Source organism: Fusarium musae, chromosome 6, assembly GCF_019915245.1.
Source record: "Fusarium musae strain F31 chromosome 6, whole genome shotgun sequence".
NCBI classification, from domain to species: Eukaryota; Fungi; Ascomycota; class Sordariomycetes; order Hypocreales; family Nectriaceae; genus Fusarium; species Fusarium musae.
The window spans coordinates 4,144,702-4,160,507 of NC_058392.1; the positions used below are offsets into that span (position 1 = coordinate 4,144,702).

General features: G+C 43.3%; 6 protein-coding genes across 6 annotated transcripts; 2 read left to right on the top strand and 4 right to left on the bottom strand.

Annotated features, from left to right (window-relative positions):
* Positions 1-2,733: 2,733 nt before the first annotated feature.
* J7337_009144 (uncharacterized protein) lies at positions 2,734-3,385 on the bottom strand (the record flags this gene model as incomplete). Its single annotated transcript, XM_044826745.1, has 2 exons — positions 2,734-3,057; positions 3,113-3,385. 2 exons carry the CDS (start codon positions 3,383-3,385, stop codon positions 2,734-2,736), a joined length of 597 nt encoding a protein of 198 aa, XP_044679662.1.
* An 802-nt stretch (positions 3,386-4,187) lies between these two features.
* J7337_009145 (uncharacterized protein) lies at positions 4,188-5,406 on the bottom strand (the record flags this gene model as incomplete). The annotated part of the gene is made up of 2 exons (XM_044826746.1): positions 4,188-4,606; positions 4,665-5,406. The coding sequence occupies 2 exons, from the start codon at positions 5,404-5,406 to the stop codon at positions 4,188-4,190; spliced, it is 1,161 nt and encodes a 386-aa protein (XP_044679663.1).
* A 2,558-nt stretch (positions 5,407-7,964) lies between these two features.
* On the top strand, positions 7,965-8,375 carry J7337_009146 (uncharacterized protein; the record flags this gene model as incomplete). The annotated part of the gene is made up of 1 exon (XM_044826747.1): positions 7,965-8,375. The coding sequence occupies one exon, from the start codon at positions 7,965-7,967 to the stop codon at positions 8,373-8,375; it is 411 nt and encodes a 136-aa protein (XP_044679664.1).
* A 133-nt stretch (positions 8,376-8,508) lies between these two features.
* Positions 8,509-9,214, bottom strand: J7337_009147 (uncharacterized protein; the record flags this gene model as incomplete). The annotated part of the gene is made up of 2 exons (XM_044826748.1): positions 8,509-8,887; positions 8,943-9,214. The coding sequence occupies 2 exons, from the start codon at positions 9,212-9,214 to the stop codon at positions 8,509-8,511; spliced, it is 651 nt and encodes a 216-aa protein (XP_044679665.1).
* An 849-nt stretch (positions 9,215-10,063) lies between these two features.
* Positions 10,064-11,851, bottom strand: J7337_009148 (uncharacterized protein; the record flags this gene model as incomplete). Its single annotated transcript, XM_044826749.1, has 3 exons — positions 10,064-11,067; positions 11,283-11,610; positions 11,666-11,851. 3 exons carry the CDS (start codon positions 11,849-11,851, stop codon positions 10,064-10,066), a joined length of 1,518 nt encoding a protein of 505 aa, XP_044679666.1.
* Positions 11,852-12,252: 401 nt separating this feature from the next.
* Positions 12,253-13,062, top strand: J7337_009149 (uncharacterized protein; the record flags this gene model as incomplete). The annotated part of the gene is made up of 1 exon (XM_044826750.1): positions 12,253-13,062. The coding sequence occupies one exon, from the start codon at positions 12,253-12,255 to the stop codon at positions 13,060-13,062; it is 810 nt and encodes a 269-aa protein (XP_044679667.1).
* Between the last annotated feature and the right edge of the window lie 2,744 nt (positions 13,063-15,806).

Genomic DNA, 15,806 nt, shown 5'->3' on the forward strand with positions numbered 1-15,806 from the left:
GCATATCTCAAAGAAGCGATTGAATTTTGTCAAAGAAATGGAATACATTATATCTCTGACGAGCTGTACGCCATGAGTGACCTCCAACGAAAGCGACGGCATGACGGTAATGCTGGAGCGCCTTTCGTCTCTGCGCTTAGCTTATCCAATGGGAGCCCTGAGTTAGAGTGCCAAAAGCTTGTGCCCTTGCCTGCAAGTAAAGTTCATATTATATGGAGCTTCAGTAAGGACTTTGGTTCAAGTGGCTTGCGTCTGGTAAGGCTGACAATACTACAAATATTTTATTGACTGACATATTGAAAAGGGATTCCTCATAAACCAAGATCCTCTCTGTAGAGCTTTGCTAGCTTCGGTTTATATACTTTCAACCATTCACACGTCCTGTCTATCCTCCATCGCAGCAACCCATCTTCTTAAATCAAAAGAGCTACCAGATCTCCTTGAAAAGGCAGCAACGCGTCTTGAAGGAGCTCAGAAAACTGCTATAGCACGATTCCACCAATGGGGAGCTCCGTTCATATATCCACAAGCTGGTCCTTACGTCACGGTGAAGTTGGTCAAGGATGCCGAGACTCTCGAAGAAGAAAATGAGGGACTAGAAAGGCTGAAACACGCTGGGGTCATGGTCTCAAGGCTTCGCGGCTTTGGAGGCTGGAAGGGATTTTCTGGCAATCTCAACTACTACGGCTGGGTTAGAATGACGGTTGCAGTCCCGAAGGATAGATTACTTGATGCTTTGAATAGAATTGCGGATATCATGAAGTACGAGGAGAAGGAAGGTAATCACTCTGTAGTTACTCAAGATGAAAGTGACTGAAGCTTAATCTGCGGGAGCTGGCTGGCGTGGTTCATTGCATAGGCACAGTACGGTATGCTTTTCGTATCTCGTTTTGGCTTAACTAGATTATACAAATATATATTCACCACTAAGTAGATCCGCTGTCTAGACTTTTAGTAAGGTGTTCACCCCTAGTTATCAACATCGCGCACATCTGGGCCACAAGCTTTTTCTGACTGTCAGCTCCAGTTCCATGAACATCCTTGGAGAATTCATGAACGATCTTCAAAGCTCGCTGAACCTCCTTATGCAGTATCCTTTTTGCCATCGAGATCTGCTCTTCAGGGTCTAGCTCAAACACACCAAACTGAAGAACCGGTGACGCCGTTGCTGAGTTTCGTCGGTGACTCCATGCCTGGTCTTGAACCATGTCTTCAAAAAGCACCAGTATGAGATCCAGCACTGAACACACAGTCATACAACAGCTACGGCAAGCTTTGTACTCCTCCTGGTCCATTATAGTGGCTAGATCTGTCAAGCATGCTTTGTTAACGCGCAGAATCTCGTCGATGGAATGCGTTTTGGATCGGACGTGGTGTTCGAGTATGAGTATGATCTTGGACAGTGCTGCAACATGAGGAAATTGGCGACTGTCGAACTGAATCTTTCTTGTGGCAGATGCCATGCATGCAGCTACTGAGGAACTCGAACATTCGGGGCTAGGAGGAAATTGCTGTAGCGGTAGTCCCCCGCTTGCATGTATGGTTGAATCACCGTCCATGTCTATTATGTCGAGTGCCATGTGATCCATATTGAAGTCAAAGTTCAGACCTGATTGGAAGTAATTTGACCTGTTGGCATCAGTAGTCGAATCGCCGTAAAGCCCAGCATCAGTAGCACTGCCAGTACCAGCACTGAAGCAATCAAAAACTTCAAAATTTGCAGGATTGCTCAAAGGTGATGCCAGAGCGGATTGTGGCAACTCAACGCTGGTAGAGTTATGCCGTGATCGTTGTTGGTTCACATTTTGTTGTGAAGGCCCTTGGTTTCCTTCTGTGATTTGCGACATTTGCTTATTCTTGCGTGACATCCTTCCAACCATGGAGACTTTGTAGCAGCACCTGAGTCCCGCTTGTCGACATCGAGCGCAGCCTGTCTTTTCTCCACTGCACCGGACCTGATGTGCGTGCATGCTTGTCAGCCTTGTCGGTTCCCAGCCACTCCAGCTTGTTGGTTCTGTCATACCTTGGCACTATGGCATTCAGTGCACGCAGCTCTTAATCGAGCAGGCTTTTCCCTCTGTTGTTCAGACATGGCACCGTGATGTCAAAGCGGCTGAGAATGGTGACATCGGCACTACTCCTTATGTGCTCTATCAAATACGATCAGCATGGGTGCAATTGGCTTGGTTGTCAGTGGGGGACTTTATTCTTGGTGTCCCTGGTTCATTTATGAGTGGCTTGACTATGTCGATAACGATGGGCTACCAACGAGATCTTGTGGATTCCAAAGATTTAAGCTTGCTTTGTAAAGGGAGACGAGCCCCCACGAGCCCAGTTAAACCAAGCAAATGTTCCAAAGGATAGCAGAGACTAACTATTGTACATAATCCCAAGCGTTTCAGAGTTGTGCATAAGCTTTTAGCATGGCCATCAGGGTCGCATCAGTTAGCCCAGCCGAGTCTAGCTTATAGTCGCTGAACGAAAATCAGTCGGAAATAGCGCACTCTCCACCGACTCAAACCAATGGTAGTATCAAGCAAGCATAAATTCATGGTTGTTAATTATCTCTCAGAACGTATCCGCTCACGCAATGGGCTAGATTCTCCAACCAATACCCACTTCTCTGACATTGTGTTCATTAATAAAATCCTTGTAGACTGTGTCAATTCCTTGTATTGGCTTTTACCCAATAACCTGCAGGGTAGCTAGCACCAACACAGGCATGCATGCTAACTAATCCTTGTACGGCAGTATCTCGCCCTTGTTAGAGACCCCCGCCCCATCTTGTTCGGCTTCTCTCTGCCAGGCAGCTAGCTTTCCTTCAGTCTTCCACTTGCGAATATCTCTGACGGCGTTATCACAGGCTCCTCTAGCCAGAGCTGTATAATTGAACTCTATGTCCTTAGCAGCCTGTGTCCCAGGCTTAACATTGTCGAGTTTCAGCTCATACATAGCTGTCAGGAACAGCTCAGGTCGCTCATTGTCCTCTTTCGCTGCTGTGCCGTGAGACAGTAGGAAGGTACTTGTGGCGCCTGTTGTGACTGTCTTTGCTTGAACCTAGATGGTGTGAGCCGACATCCATCAATATCACAGAATGTGGGGTCGCACTTACATGAAGCGGCGGGGCGATGATTACATCCTGGATCAGATCCTCACCAGCTGCTGTGTGGACCGCACCATCGGCAAGGGTGAGCTTGCGACAAAACTCGTTCTGTGTGCCAGATAAAACCTCGCAAGAGGCTACGTACGGTGCAAAGTCGTGGGGGTTGCGGCCGCCTCGTCGAATCCCATACCAAAGTTCCGTCGCACTGAGAACAACGGTCTGATCTGGTGGGTTCACGGATTGAGTGAAGGCAATATTGAAGCTGAACGTGGACTGGGTCATTGTGTAACAGGGGCTCGTCAGCAAGGTTGACCGAAAGTAAATGATACCAAATAAGTAATTCGTATCAGTTGATTGATGCAGATAAAGCGCTAGGGTTAATGATCCACTCAACAGTCATGCAAAGCGTTTGTTCCCTGCTCACGCTGTCGATATATCTTTCGTGTTGAATCAACGCAAGCGTCGAAGTTAGGAGCTGGATGTGTTATTTACAGTTGAAACTTGTGATAAAGAGCTTAAATCAGTTGAGAGAACTTAGCAAGCAATGATTCTTTCCGGTTTTGGAGTGCTGTTCGGCATCTGCAAAGTGGATGGAACGCTTCGGCCCGCTTTACGAAAACAACTTGCGAAAAGCCGAGAACCCTGGTGGCCTGACCAACCTCTGGCATCCCCCGTTGGAAGCCACCAATGATAGACCTTCGAAAGGATCTTTACGATTAGAGCTATCAAGGTTGCCGCAAGAAGAACCTCGAAGTCTGAATGAGTATTACTCGTAATGCCGAGTCTGAACACATTTTTGTGTAGCAATTGATCTGGGTCTATCGGGCTGAGAAACTACCTCAGATCCCAATCGAGTGTCCATTGTAAGCGACTACTAAACCAGGGTTCTGTTGCTTGACTTGGCTTGACTATATCTTGTAATCTTTGGGATACAAAACCACAACTTATAGCTAATGAAAAGAATTGGTGCACTTTCCAATAGTTATCTTTTTGCCACATGACCAAATACGTAGAGAATAAATATTCTATTTATAGATCGTATTGAAAGACATCACTAACATTGTACTGCACTGGCTAGCTGATGTTATTTCCGCGACTTAAACATGATCTCAGCCTGTGCATCAGGCAAGATAGCCAAGCCATAATGAATTTGCCCTGGCTTATCAGTGCCCTTCTTGAGGTTAACATGATAGTTCTTGAGTAGATGCGCAAGCACCACCTTAATCTGAGCGCTGGCAAAGAACCGACCAGGACATGCCCAAATACCGTGCCCGAAATTGATGTTGTCAAGACCTGTTGATGCGTGCTGGTATTTAGTCTCGTTCCCTGGAACTTGGCGAAGTCTAGAGAAGCGGAACGGATCAAATTTCTCTGGATCGGGATATACTTTAGGGTCGTGGTTGATGAAGTGGCTCATGATGGTCATGCGTGTTCCCGTAGGAAGAACGTCCCCGGTAGATGTCTTGAGTCCTTCAGGGCTCGTGACGATACGGGGAATATTGACTGTGCTGCGATTAGTACGGCGAAACATGAAGCGGGACGATGTCTTTGCTCAAGGTACCTAGTGACGGAGGACAAAGGCGCTGCGACTCCTTGGCAAAGCTATCTAGCTTTTTCAGTTTGGCCAACGAGTTCTTATCAATCACGCCATCTTCTCCAAGAACTTCGGTCAACTCCTTTCGCATCTCTTCTACATCTTCCTCGGGAGTGGCAGCTAGGTCAAAGGCGATGTAGGTCAAGGCGTTGGATAAATTGTAGATTGAAGCAAAAGTTGCTAGCAGTTGATCTCTGCCAAGCTCCTGAACCGTTGGGGTCGTTTTGTACTGAGAAATGAACCAGTCGAGCAAATCTCCTCCAACAGGTTTCTCCTTGCTGGCGGAAGTAGCAGAAGACGAGTCCTGTTTCTCTCGCAGAAGTGGTGCCAGTTTCGCCTCATTATTCTTCCGCTGACGCTTCAAGCTTCGTACCTGAGGGAGAAATGGGGCAACGAAAAACCGGATAGGCTGAGGGATCATCTTGAGAATCATCCAAGCCTTGGAGACATCGGCTGTATAATTGACATTGGCTTCGACCCAGTCTGGTTCACGACTTAGTGGAAGTCCCACGAATGCCCTTCCAGACATAAGAGAGGCGACTTTGCACATGGCCTTGCGAGCAACAATTGGCGTCCAGTCTTTACACGGGCCGATTGTGTTGAAAATTGCATATTCGACCTCATCGGTGAAGGACTCGAGAACGGCCGGGGTGTTGCGAGTGAGAACGTTGCGCATTGCTGAGTCGAATTCGTCTGACTTGGTACCCATGTAGGTATATTCGCCGAGAAAAACATCATAATGGTGTTTCCTAAATGCTGTCAGTTGATTGAACAGCCAGCTACCATCGGTCGACTTACTTGATTGACACAACTGACTCGGGGAGCCCACGAATGGTGTCTACATCGGCGGGTGGCAGAACAGCCATTTCCATCCCTGGCAATTCGAGCATAAAAGGTGAAGTCGGGTACTACAAAAGCGAATCAGCTCTCAAACTGAGAATAGGGCCGGGAACTGAATGACGGACCTGTTTGTACGCTTCGGTAAGAACAGCCAGCACATTATTGTCTCGTAGTCTAAACACTGGCAAATTATGCTTCTTTTTCGGTCGGACCATGCGACAAAGACCATAGGTCAGTGCCAGTAGCAAGGCAATCCCGTAATGAAAGGGTAAATGTTGCAGCTTTGCAGCTTGGCTAGTCAAATGCTGTACTATGCCCATCGCGAAGACGTGGAATGAGGCTCAAAGTTTGAGTGCTGCTTTCTAATGATTGTGAGGAAGTGAGGGCAAGGACAACACATAAGACTAAACGCAGTGCCAACTACGATATTCGGGTCACTAAAAAATTCACGCGGGCCGAATTATCGACTCTGTCCAACCTACTCACAATATTTAGGAATCCAGGCCAGCACTATCTCGGCAGCACTAACCATCTGCCTCTCCAAATCCCGACTTTTCACAATGCATGACAGCGACATGGTTTGGTATTTTGCTTTCGGCTCCAACATGACCAGCACAACGCTGAAGCGAAGGCAGCTAAGCCCAAGAGACTCTCGGCCTGTCTTTGTGCCCTCCCATGTACTTTGCTTCGACGTGTTCGGTGTCCCGTACCTGGAACCCGCCATGGCTGGCATTCGAGAGAGGACTCCGGCCGACGATGCAGAAGCGACACCGTCAGTACACGGAATGGCATACTTGCTTTCACGGGAAGAATACCATCGGCTCATAGTCTCCGAAGGGGCGGGTGTCGCCTATGTCGAAATGGAGCTGATAGCTCGTACCTGTTCAACTGGGTTTACGGCGCGGGCGGCGACTTGTGAGGAGATTCCGGTGCGGACCTTGATGGCGAGATTTCCATTCCGGCCCGAAGCCCTTCCGAGCGTTCGGTACATGGTAGGCATTGCGGACCTACGCTATGGATACTTATGATCTGACTCTAACAGGGGTTATTGATTCAGGGGGCCCAAGAATCCGGCCTGCCATCCTCGTACCAAGACTATCTACGTGGTTTACCCGCGTATCACAAAAGTCTTTCCAAGTACGAAGAGTTCGGCGCCTCGCTCTTGATCGGTTTTTGGATGCCTATACTCAATGGCATGATGAAGAGGGTGAAGCAGAGACCTGATTCGCATGGCAACGCAAAGCCCTGGGTTGGGGAATTGGTTAGATTAGTTTTTATCACTATGTGGCTCTACTACGATACCATACATAGCCGTATCTGGGGTCGGAATGGTGGAAGGAATCTAGTCGGAACTACTTAATCATGGCTCAGCGCTACCCAGTTCTGTTCAAGCTTGTCAATGATTTTACTTGATAAAACATGGCTCCAACACCTGATGAATCCTTGTCGCAGGCCCATGCCCTGCTGAAAAGAGTCCCATTAATCGGTTAGTAAAACAGTTGCCATCATACTCCGTCACTCACGAGGAACAAAGATGGACACAATGACTTTCCTTACATCATCCGGGGATGGTTTCGAAACAACTTTGAACTTTTCTCTCCTGGGATTCATAAGATGCCTATCGGCCAAACAGATTTAACTCGACTGAGAAAAGGCCTCGTTGGTGGACAATTTTGGAGCGCCTTCGTCCCAATGTTCGTTAGCTCCAAATTCTGATCTTACCGTGCCTGTTCTGACTCCTCTTAGTCCAAAAACCAACCATGCACTCGGCAAGCTTGAGTGTCTGATGAAGACTTTACAGCAGATTGACACTATTCACTTACTCGTTGAGACCTTTTCTGAGTATTTCGGAGCAGTAAACTCGTCAAAGGACATCGAAACAATTTTCAAATCAGGAAGGATTGCTAGTTTGATCGGTGTTGAAGGCCTACATCAGATTGCTGACAGTTCCTCTGTTGTGAGACTGTTTCACAAACTGGGTGTCAGATACATCACTCTCTGTCATGATGATGATAATCTATATGCTGATTCCTCGGTAAGTATTTGAGGTCGGTTTAATGACTTGGCTAACGCTATCTCAGAACGGAAAGAATAAAAATGGGGGTTTATCTAGCCACGGCCTGGAAATGATACGTGAGATGAACCGTATCGGCATGTGAGTTGTCGAGAGTGCCTTTCGTGTTATGCCTGCTAATATTCACCCTCGCAGGATAGTCGACTTATCGCACACAACTACAGACACTCAGAAACAAGTCTTGGGTGTCTCTCAAGCCCCAGTCATTTTCTCTCATTCCTCTTGGTAAGTCCTCATCTACTGAAGTGTTAAAGAACAAAGAGTCTCACCAAATCAGTAATTCACTACTACCCAGTCCTCGCAACGTCACAGATGAGGTCCTAGATCTTCTGAAGACAAACAATGGCCTTATAATGATCTGTTTTCTCCCTAACCTCGTCAACGCCAACGGAGTTCAGGGAGCTGTGGTCGATCAGGTTATTGATCATATTATATACGCAGGTCAAAGGATAGGCTTTAAGCATGTTGGCATTGGCTCCGATTTTGATGGTATGCTACAAGGTCCAAAAGATCTGGATGATGTGTCCAGATACCCGCAACTTGTTGGGAAGCTTCTAGACCGTGAGCTCTCAGAGGATGTCATTACACAAGTACTTGGCGGTAACATAATCAGGGTTCTGGGTGAGGTGGAAGCTGTGTCAAGGGAACTAAAAGGTCAGGTGCCTGTGTTATCTGATGAGATAGAGGAAGTATGGACATCAGAGCAAAAGGATATACTGACTAGAATGGGAACATCAAGGAGTTCTCAGGGTTTTAGCAACTAGTTTCAATTATATATAGCTATACTAACTAAACTCGAGAATTCTACTCATATAACAGATCTATCTACAGAGAAAAAAATGCATTACCTCTTCAACAATCATTCAGTACCCTAGTATGTATCATCCAATCACTAAACTACATAATCAGGAAGGCTAGAGCAACAGCGGCAAGCCCGACCACTCCAACATGGAGTGACATGCCCGGAGCGGCATCACCTGTAGCTGTGGACGTAGTAGGCTTGGGCATTGAGGAGGTCCCAGAAGCCTCGTGCGTCTCGTTTGAGTGACTTGTAGCAGTGGATGTCATGGCACCTGGCGTGGGAGTCGCGGTGACCTCTGTGGCTTGGAGCTTTTCAGCTCCTTCAGTGATAATAGCGGGCATCAGGCGGGTTTTGGTGTTCATTTCGAAATTGGACAAGGACGTGGTAACCTTTTCACCAGCTGAGTTCTCGGTCTGGATCCAGATGTGGCAGCTGGCCTCGGCCGTCTTGATCTTGCAGTTCAGATCCTCAGAACTAAGCATGCAAGGTCAGTTTGGTTGACTAGACGTTATTTAGTAGATTGGCTTACAAATAAGAAACCTTGTCGTTACCATCAAACGAGTAGTTGATGGACAAGGTTTCTGGCCCAACCACCACGGTCTGGGTGCCGATGATTTCGCATTGGACATTGTCGACCTTTTCGCCGCAGTGAAGGGCGAATGTGGTGACTTGGGGACTTGCTGCCACTACGGTACCGTAGACTGACTTGATACCCTCAACAGGGAAGAGAACATTAAGAGTTGTTGTTTGCGCAGAAGCAAGGACACCCAAGATTGGGAAGAGGATGATGGAGGGTATCATGGTGATGTGACGTGTAATGATTGATCGACACCAGATCAGCAGACTTGAGAGAGGGCAAAAGAGTAATGATCTGCAGTAAATTTAAATGGACCATTGCCTTTTATGTTCTCTGCAGAACCATCGGTCCGGACACTTTTTCTGGCCCTCGGACTCATTCTCCCCACCAAGTCCAGTAAAGGCTATAGGAGAGCACCTTGATAGGCTACGCCACCTCGCGTAACAAGTATAGAGGCAGGCAATGGTATGGACAGTTTAGTCATAAATGGGATCTAAATGGGCCAATCGGCTCCCCAGACGATAATTGGCGTTATTCGGCGTTGGAAAGTTGTGGCTGCGTCGTGACCTGGGGAGCCTGTGGCGGAATTCGACTGCAATTACCATATCTGTTGACACGAGAATCGCCCAGCTAGAAGCTAGTTTGAATGCAGACACTTCGTTTTGCAATCAGTCCTAAATGTCGTACCACACTTGAACTTCGGTGACCGAAGCTGGGACTAGGTTCTCTCTACCGAAATAAGCTCTCAGCCACATGTCTCAACTGCAAAATAGAAGCTGGGACCTGATCTGATGACAGGGGCATTATAGCTGACATAGATAAGTACAAGGTCAACATTCATAGCCAGGCTAATAGAGGCAATTGCTACCTGCCTTACGATGATAACTCTGGTCTATATTACATATCTATATACTGAAATAACTATTAATTGTGCTCTTGTTCACAGTTGCGTGAATCCTAAAGCGGGCTTTGTGACATTCTCTATCACTACCTTTGAAAAGCACTTGAATGCCAGGAACATCCAACCTCGGCCATAGACTGGTAGAAAGACTTGGCTGTACGGCTTGGACATACTACATAGCTGCGGCAGACTTCTTAACACTCTTCCATTCCATACCAATAACTCCAACAGTCGATAGTGCAGCAAGGGCTACCGAGACATACCACGTTTCTGTGAGTGCATTGTTATATGCCCCCAGAACTCTGTCATAGAACCGAGGATCAATGGCGTCCTTCAAATCGGTCGCCCCAACATGCGTTATGATATTTGAACTTCCTCCTACCGTTTGTGAAACCTTATTCCAAAGGAGATTGCCAAAGATACTTTGAGCAGCTGATACAGATATTGCACCTCCCAGCATCTGGCAGAATGTGATAATGGCAGTTCCAATAGCAATATCAGCTTCCTCTAAAATGACCTGGGACGCGATGATGCCCAGTTGGATACCGCAACCAACTCCTGCCCCAAACAAAAATTGATATCCAATCCATTTCGGATGGCCGGTGTCCGTGTCGAAGGTTGTGATGAGACCTGCTCCAATAGTGGTCAAGATACAGCTTGCGTAAGCGAAGGGTACATAATGCCCGATAACGGTGACTCCTCCCCCTGCCACAAGCGAGAAAATGACCACTGAGAGAATCATGGGGAGACACATGATTCCTGACTTAACAGCAGAAACGCCCTTGATAGCCTGGAACCAAATAGGTATGTAAAAAACGATGGCGAAATATGCAGCGTTCAGCAGGAGAGTGAAGATACACGCAGACACAACAGTCCTTTGGCGAAATATTCGAGGCGGTATTGTAGCCTTGTCTGCCTTCCACACCTGGACAACAAAAAAGGCAGCGAGGAGGACAACGCCAAGGACAAGTGGACCTATGACCTTGCCAGAACTCCAGGAATACTGCGTTCCTCCCCATTGCAGAGCAAGCAATAGACATACCACACCGGGAAGAAAACAAACAGTGCCAATGGGATCCAGCTCGTTCAAATAAAATATCCAGGAGGTTCCTTTACAAGGGTTCTTTTGCTTGGGGATACGAACAGCAAATATAGCGGTAACCATGGCGACAGCACCTACGGGTAGGTTGATATAGAAGCTTTAGCTAGTTAACTTTCTGCAGCCTTGTCTTGCGAATAAAACTTACCACCATCGCCAAGTGACGTGGTCAACGAATGCCCCTCCCAGCAGTGGCCCAATAACAGATGCAACGCCATAAACAGATCCAAACATGCCATTGTCTGCAAATCCTAGTTAGAATAATATCACCACGCAAGCAAAAGTCACATACACATGGGCCTTTTGTCCAGTGGAACAGAATAAGCGATAATGATGAAGGCCCCTTGGAATATGCCAGCAGATCCAAATCCCGCGATGGCACGTCCAACGATAAGCGCCTCAGACGTCGGCGCAGCTCCGCAAATGGCGGAGCCAACCTCAAAAATGGCCATTGCCATAATGAAAACCCACTTTATGTCGAACAAAGTGTATAGTTTCCCGAAAAAGAGTTGGAAAGCGCATGTTGTTAGGAGGTAGGACGAACCGTACCATCCTATGTCGTTGAGAGACTTGAAGTCATCGGAAATTCGAGGTATCGCAGTCGCAATGATTGTGTTGTCCTGTAAATTCTATGATTAGACACGGCATAAATTCTGCGTCGACGACAATACTCACGAGAGCGACTAGAAGTACAGCGAGACAGAGCCCGACGATAAGAGACGTGAGGCGGAGGCCACTGGGATAGTCCGTCCTCGGAGTGCTTGGGTCATCGTTTCCAAGAGCCGCGTTACTTTCCTCTGTTGAGGGGCATTCTTGGGTAGCCGCACTTTTGGCCTTTTCGTTTTCACCTTCCAAGGTCATCCTAGTCGTAATACAGATATTGTCTGCGATAATTGAATGCCTTGTCTAACAGGATGTTACAATTGAAGATGTCTTTTGAAAGCGACACGAAGTAGTACATGGTAAGCCGCTAATGCAACGCTTTCATAGTTAAGTCTATTCGGGGTAAGGTTTTAGAAACCAGCAGCGGCCCGAACCCTTCACCCTCTCGGCCACCGACATGTTAGACCGACGATTTTGAAGCAAGTACTCGTCTGTTTTTCATTTACAACATTGAACGGTAGACAAGGGAAAACTTCCGCATCAGACTACCAATAACTATCCGCTAACGAGACGTAATTGTAGTTATTCATATATAACATGCTATTGGGAAATAAAGAGTTCAATGCCCTCATCATCATAATCGACGACTCCCAATCACCATGTCTTTTCTCATAACTCAACCCTCGCCCGGCCTCTCACTTGGCTCTTTTATAGCCGCTCACTTCCTATGTACTGCTACCCTGGGCTTCACGACCAAGGATCAATCTTGGATCCGTCGAGCTGCCTCTATCTTGATATTTCTATTGACGTTTATTGGTGATCGCACCGCTTCTGCCGTATCGGATAACGCGAGTATTCGATGCCTTCTCGTAACATTCTCTTGGGTTCAGGCATTCAATGGCAACTCATTGCTCCGTCTGTCAAAGGCCGAGTACAAGACCCTGAAAGAGGAGGGACAGCAAAATACCACACCCAAGTCCGTTTTCGTCGGCAATGATGCTTCTGGCAATGGCTCATTCATTAGCCGTCTCACATGGGCTCTCGCCATGCAGTGGAATCTGCGCCGCATCAAGACATCCAGACCAGCCCGAAACACACCCCCATTCTCCTCCAAAGATCCAAGTTATATTCCATCACGGGGTCGGTTTTTATTGACCCGCGTTGGTGTCATCGTCGCCTCCATTGCCTATATGTCCATTATAGGTCTCCAGCCCGAGCCAGCTCGCGACTCTCTTTCCAGTAACAAAGTTAGATTCTTCTCGCGGTTGAGCGATGTGAGACCATACGAACTTCTTCAAAGAGCCATTTCAACTGTCACATGGCTCTCTGGAATCGGAACTACTAGCGAGATCTGCTACAACGTAATCGCTGTCGTGTTAGTGGGCTCGGGTCTGAGTGAACCTGTCATGTGGCCTTCTTGGTTTGGCTCCTTTACAGAGGCTTATAGTGTGCGCCGGTGGTGGGGGTAAGTTCCGTTCCATTATATATCTCACAAAAGTCCTGACCCTCTTTGTAGCATTTCATGGCATCAAACCTGGAGATGTTTCCTTACGGATCACGCCGATTGGGTTGCATACAACTTGCTGCACCTCCCCAAGCATTCGCCAATTACCCGCTACACCAAGAACTTAGTTGTATTTTACATATCTGGATTAATCCATTTAGCACCTGATCTTACTATTGGAATCCCTCTGAAAGAATCTTCTGCTATAATGTTCTTCACGTTCCAGGCAGTCGGTATTATGGTTGAAGACCTGGTGCAAAGCTTGAATAATCGGATTGGGCTGGTCAAGAGTTCGATTGTGGCGAGATGTATCGGATATATCTGGCTTGCGGCTTGGCTTGTTTGGACAATCCCGTGGTGGTCGTATATTTGTACAATGCACATGAAGGCTGGACAGGATGATTTAATTTCTCTTGCATGAGGCAATCAAGAGGAAGATTTGCTTACTAGTTGTCTATGTAAGCAAGAGTGGATTTATCCGAACCTGTGTTATTTTCGTTTTTTTCCACGTGTCCTTCTCCTCTTTTCTTCCCCGCTGTGAAGACTTTATATTCAATACCTTTATATACGATGGCCGAACCAGTATTAAAAAAGAACGACTATCCTTCCTGGATCAATGATGATATATTTCGGAAGGCTCGCTTTCAAGGAGATCCTCAATATAACCGTAGCGTTATCCGGCGACTAGACACAATATTATCTCTTCTAGACAGTCACAGGCCCCTGAGATAGGGCTTCGTTATTATATAAACTGCTTATGGCCCTGGATCGGACTATAAATTTAATCATGCTCTTGAGATTATAAACAATATCGCTCAGCACTGGGCTAAAGGCAAAGTCGAGGGTGCTAAGTTCTGGATTTCCTATAATAAAGAAACAGACTTCCGATATAGGGATATCCTTTATAACAATCTAGCAACAGTCTCTAGTAATATCTATTAACTATTTTTACTAAAACTAAAAATATACTAATAAAGATAAAGGTAAGTATTTATTAAAATTTTATATATAAAGTATTATAACTCTAGTAGATATATTATATATTACTTATAATTTCCTTACTAATTATTAAAAGACTAATAACTTCTATTTTAGTTTATAATAAATATACTAATTATACTAAAATTAAAAACTTACTATTATAATCTAGGATTAATACTAAATATCGCAGTCTTTAAACTTTAATATACTAATATATTATATAGCTAATATATAAAAACACTTATTTAGTACTTTTATAGATTCTAGCTTATTAGCTATTAATAAAACTTTTTTATATTAATTAAGTTTAATATATATTAAATTTATTATTTAAAGATATAATACTTTAATAATATTTAATATTATACTTTATATAATCTGCTAATAATAAACTTAAATATAGCTTAATTTAATATAATTAGACTTAACTATTATATATTAATAGCTCTTATTTAGACTATATTATATAATATTAAGTAATATAAATATAATAACTACTAATATTAACCTTACTTAGTAATATATTATATTTAATAATAATATACCTTTTACTTTATAGGATATAAATATAAATAATAACTTTAATAGTAGTATTAACTTTAATATTAAATAGCTATATTAGTAAATAACTAATATAAATATTAAAATAGATAATCTTTAATAAGTATTTACTAAAGTAACTTAACTATAGGCCTAGCAAGCTACTAACTAGTAAAATATTATTTAAGAAATATATTAACTTATTACTATAATTACTAATAGTAAAAAAGTAAGTAAAATCTTTAAATTAAATATACTTAAACTTTTTAATAAAAACCTAGTAAAACTATTTATATTTCTTATTTAGTATTAAGCCTTTATAAGCTACTTTTTAAACTAGTTTAATAAAAATAGTAATAGAGTTATATATACTTTAAGATAACTTAAAAGAAATATAGCTTAGTAATTTTAACTTATATTAAAAGATATAATTACTAAACTTAAATATAAACTATTACTATAAATATTTTAAATTTATAAAAGCTACTTAGCTTTTAAAAAAGCCTTATAATAAGCCTTTAAATTAGTTAATAAAAAAAGCTAGGTAAAATAAAAAATTAAAATTCTTAAATAAACTAAATTAGTATTTAAGTATAAAACTAAGTTCCTTTAACTAGTTACTAAGCTAGGCTAAAACTAAGAACTACTTATATTACTATTCTTTAATAGACTTAAGAAATCTATTTAAGTAAAACTTTATAAAAAAAAAAAAACCTAAAACACTAGTTAACTATATTAAATAAGCTATTTATATTAATAATATATAATTTTAATAAAAGATTTATAATACTTAAAATAATTAAAGATAATAAAAAAATAAACTTTATTATAATATTAACTAAAAGAGATAATAAAACTATAATACTTTATATAAGACTAAATTAAGACCTATAACTATTAAAGTAATTAAAAAAGATAAATCTAAAATTACTTATTAAAATTATAGTAAGAAAAGATACTATAATTAGGAATATAAAAACCTTATTAAAACTAACTAGAAATATAAACCTATACTTAAAAGTAAAAAATATATTAATAGTATTAGTAAAAAAAAAAACTATAAATAGTAACTTACTTTATTAATATAATAAAAAAAGATAGATATAATATATAAAAAATACTTTATATATAAAACTTAAACTTAAGTACTATTATATATAACTTATTTTTTAATAAATAATAGATATA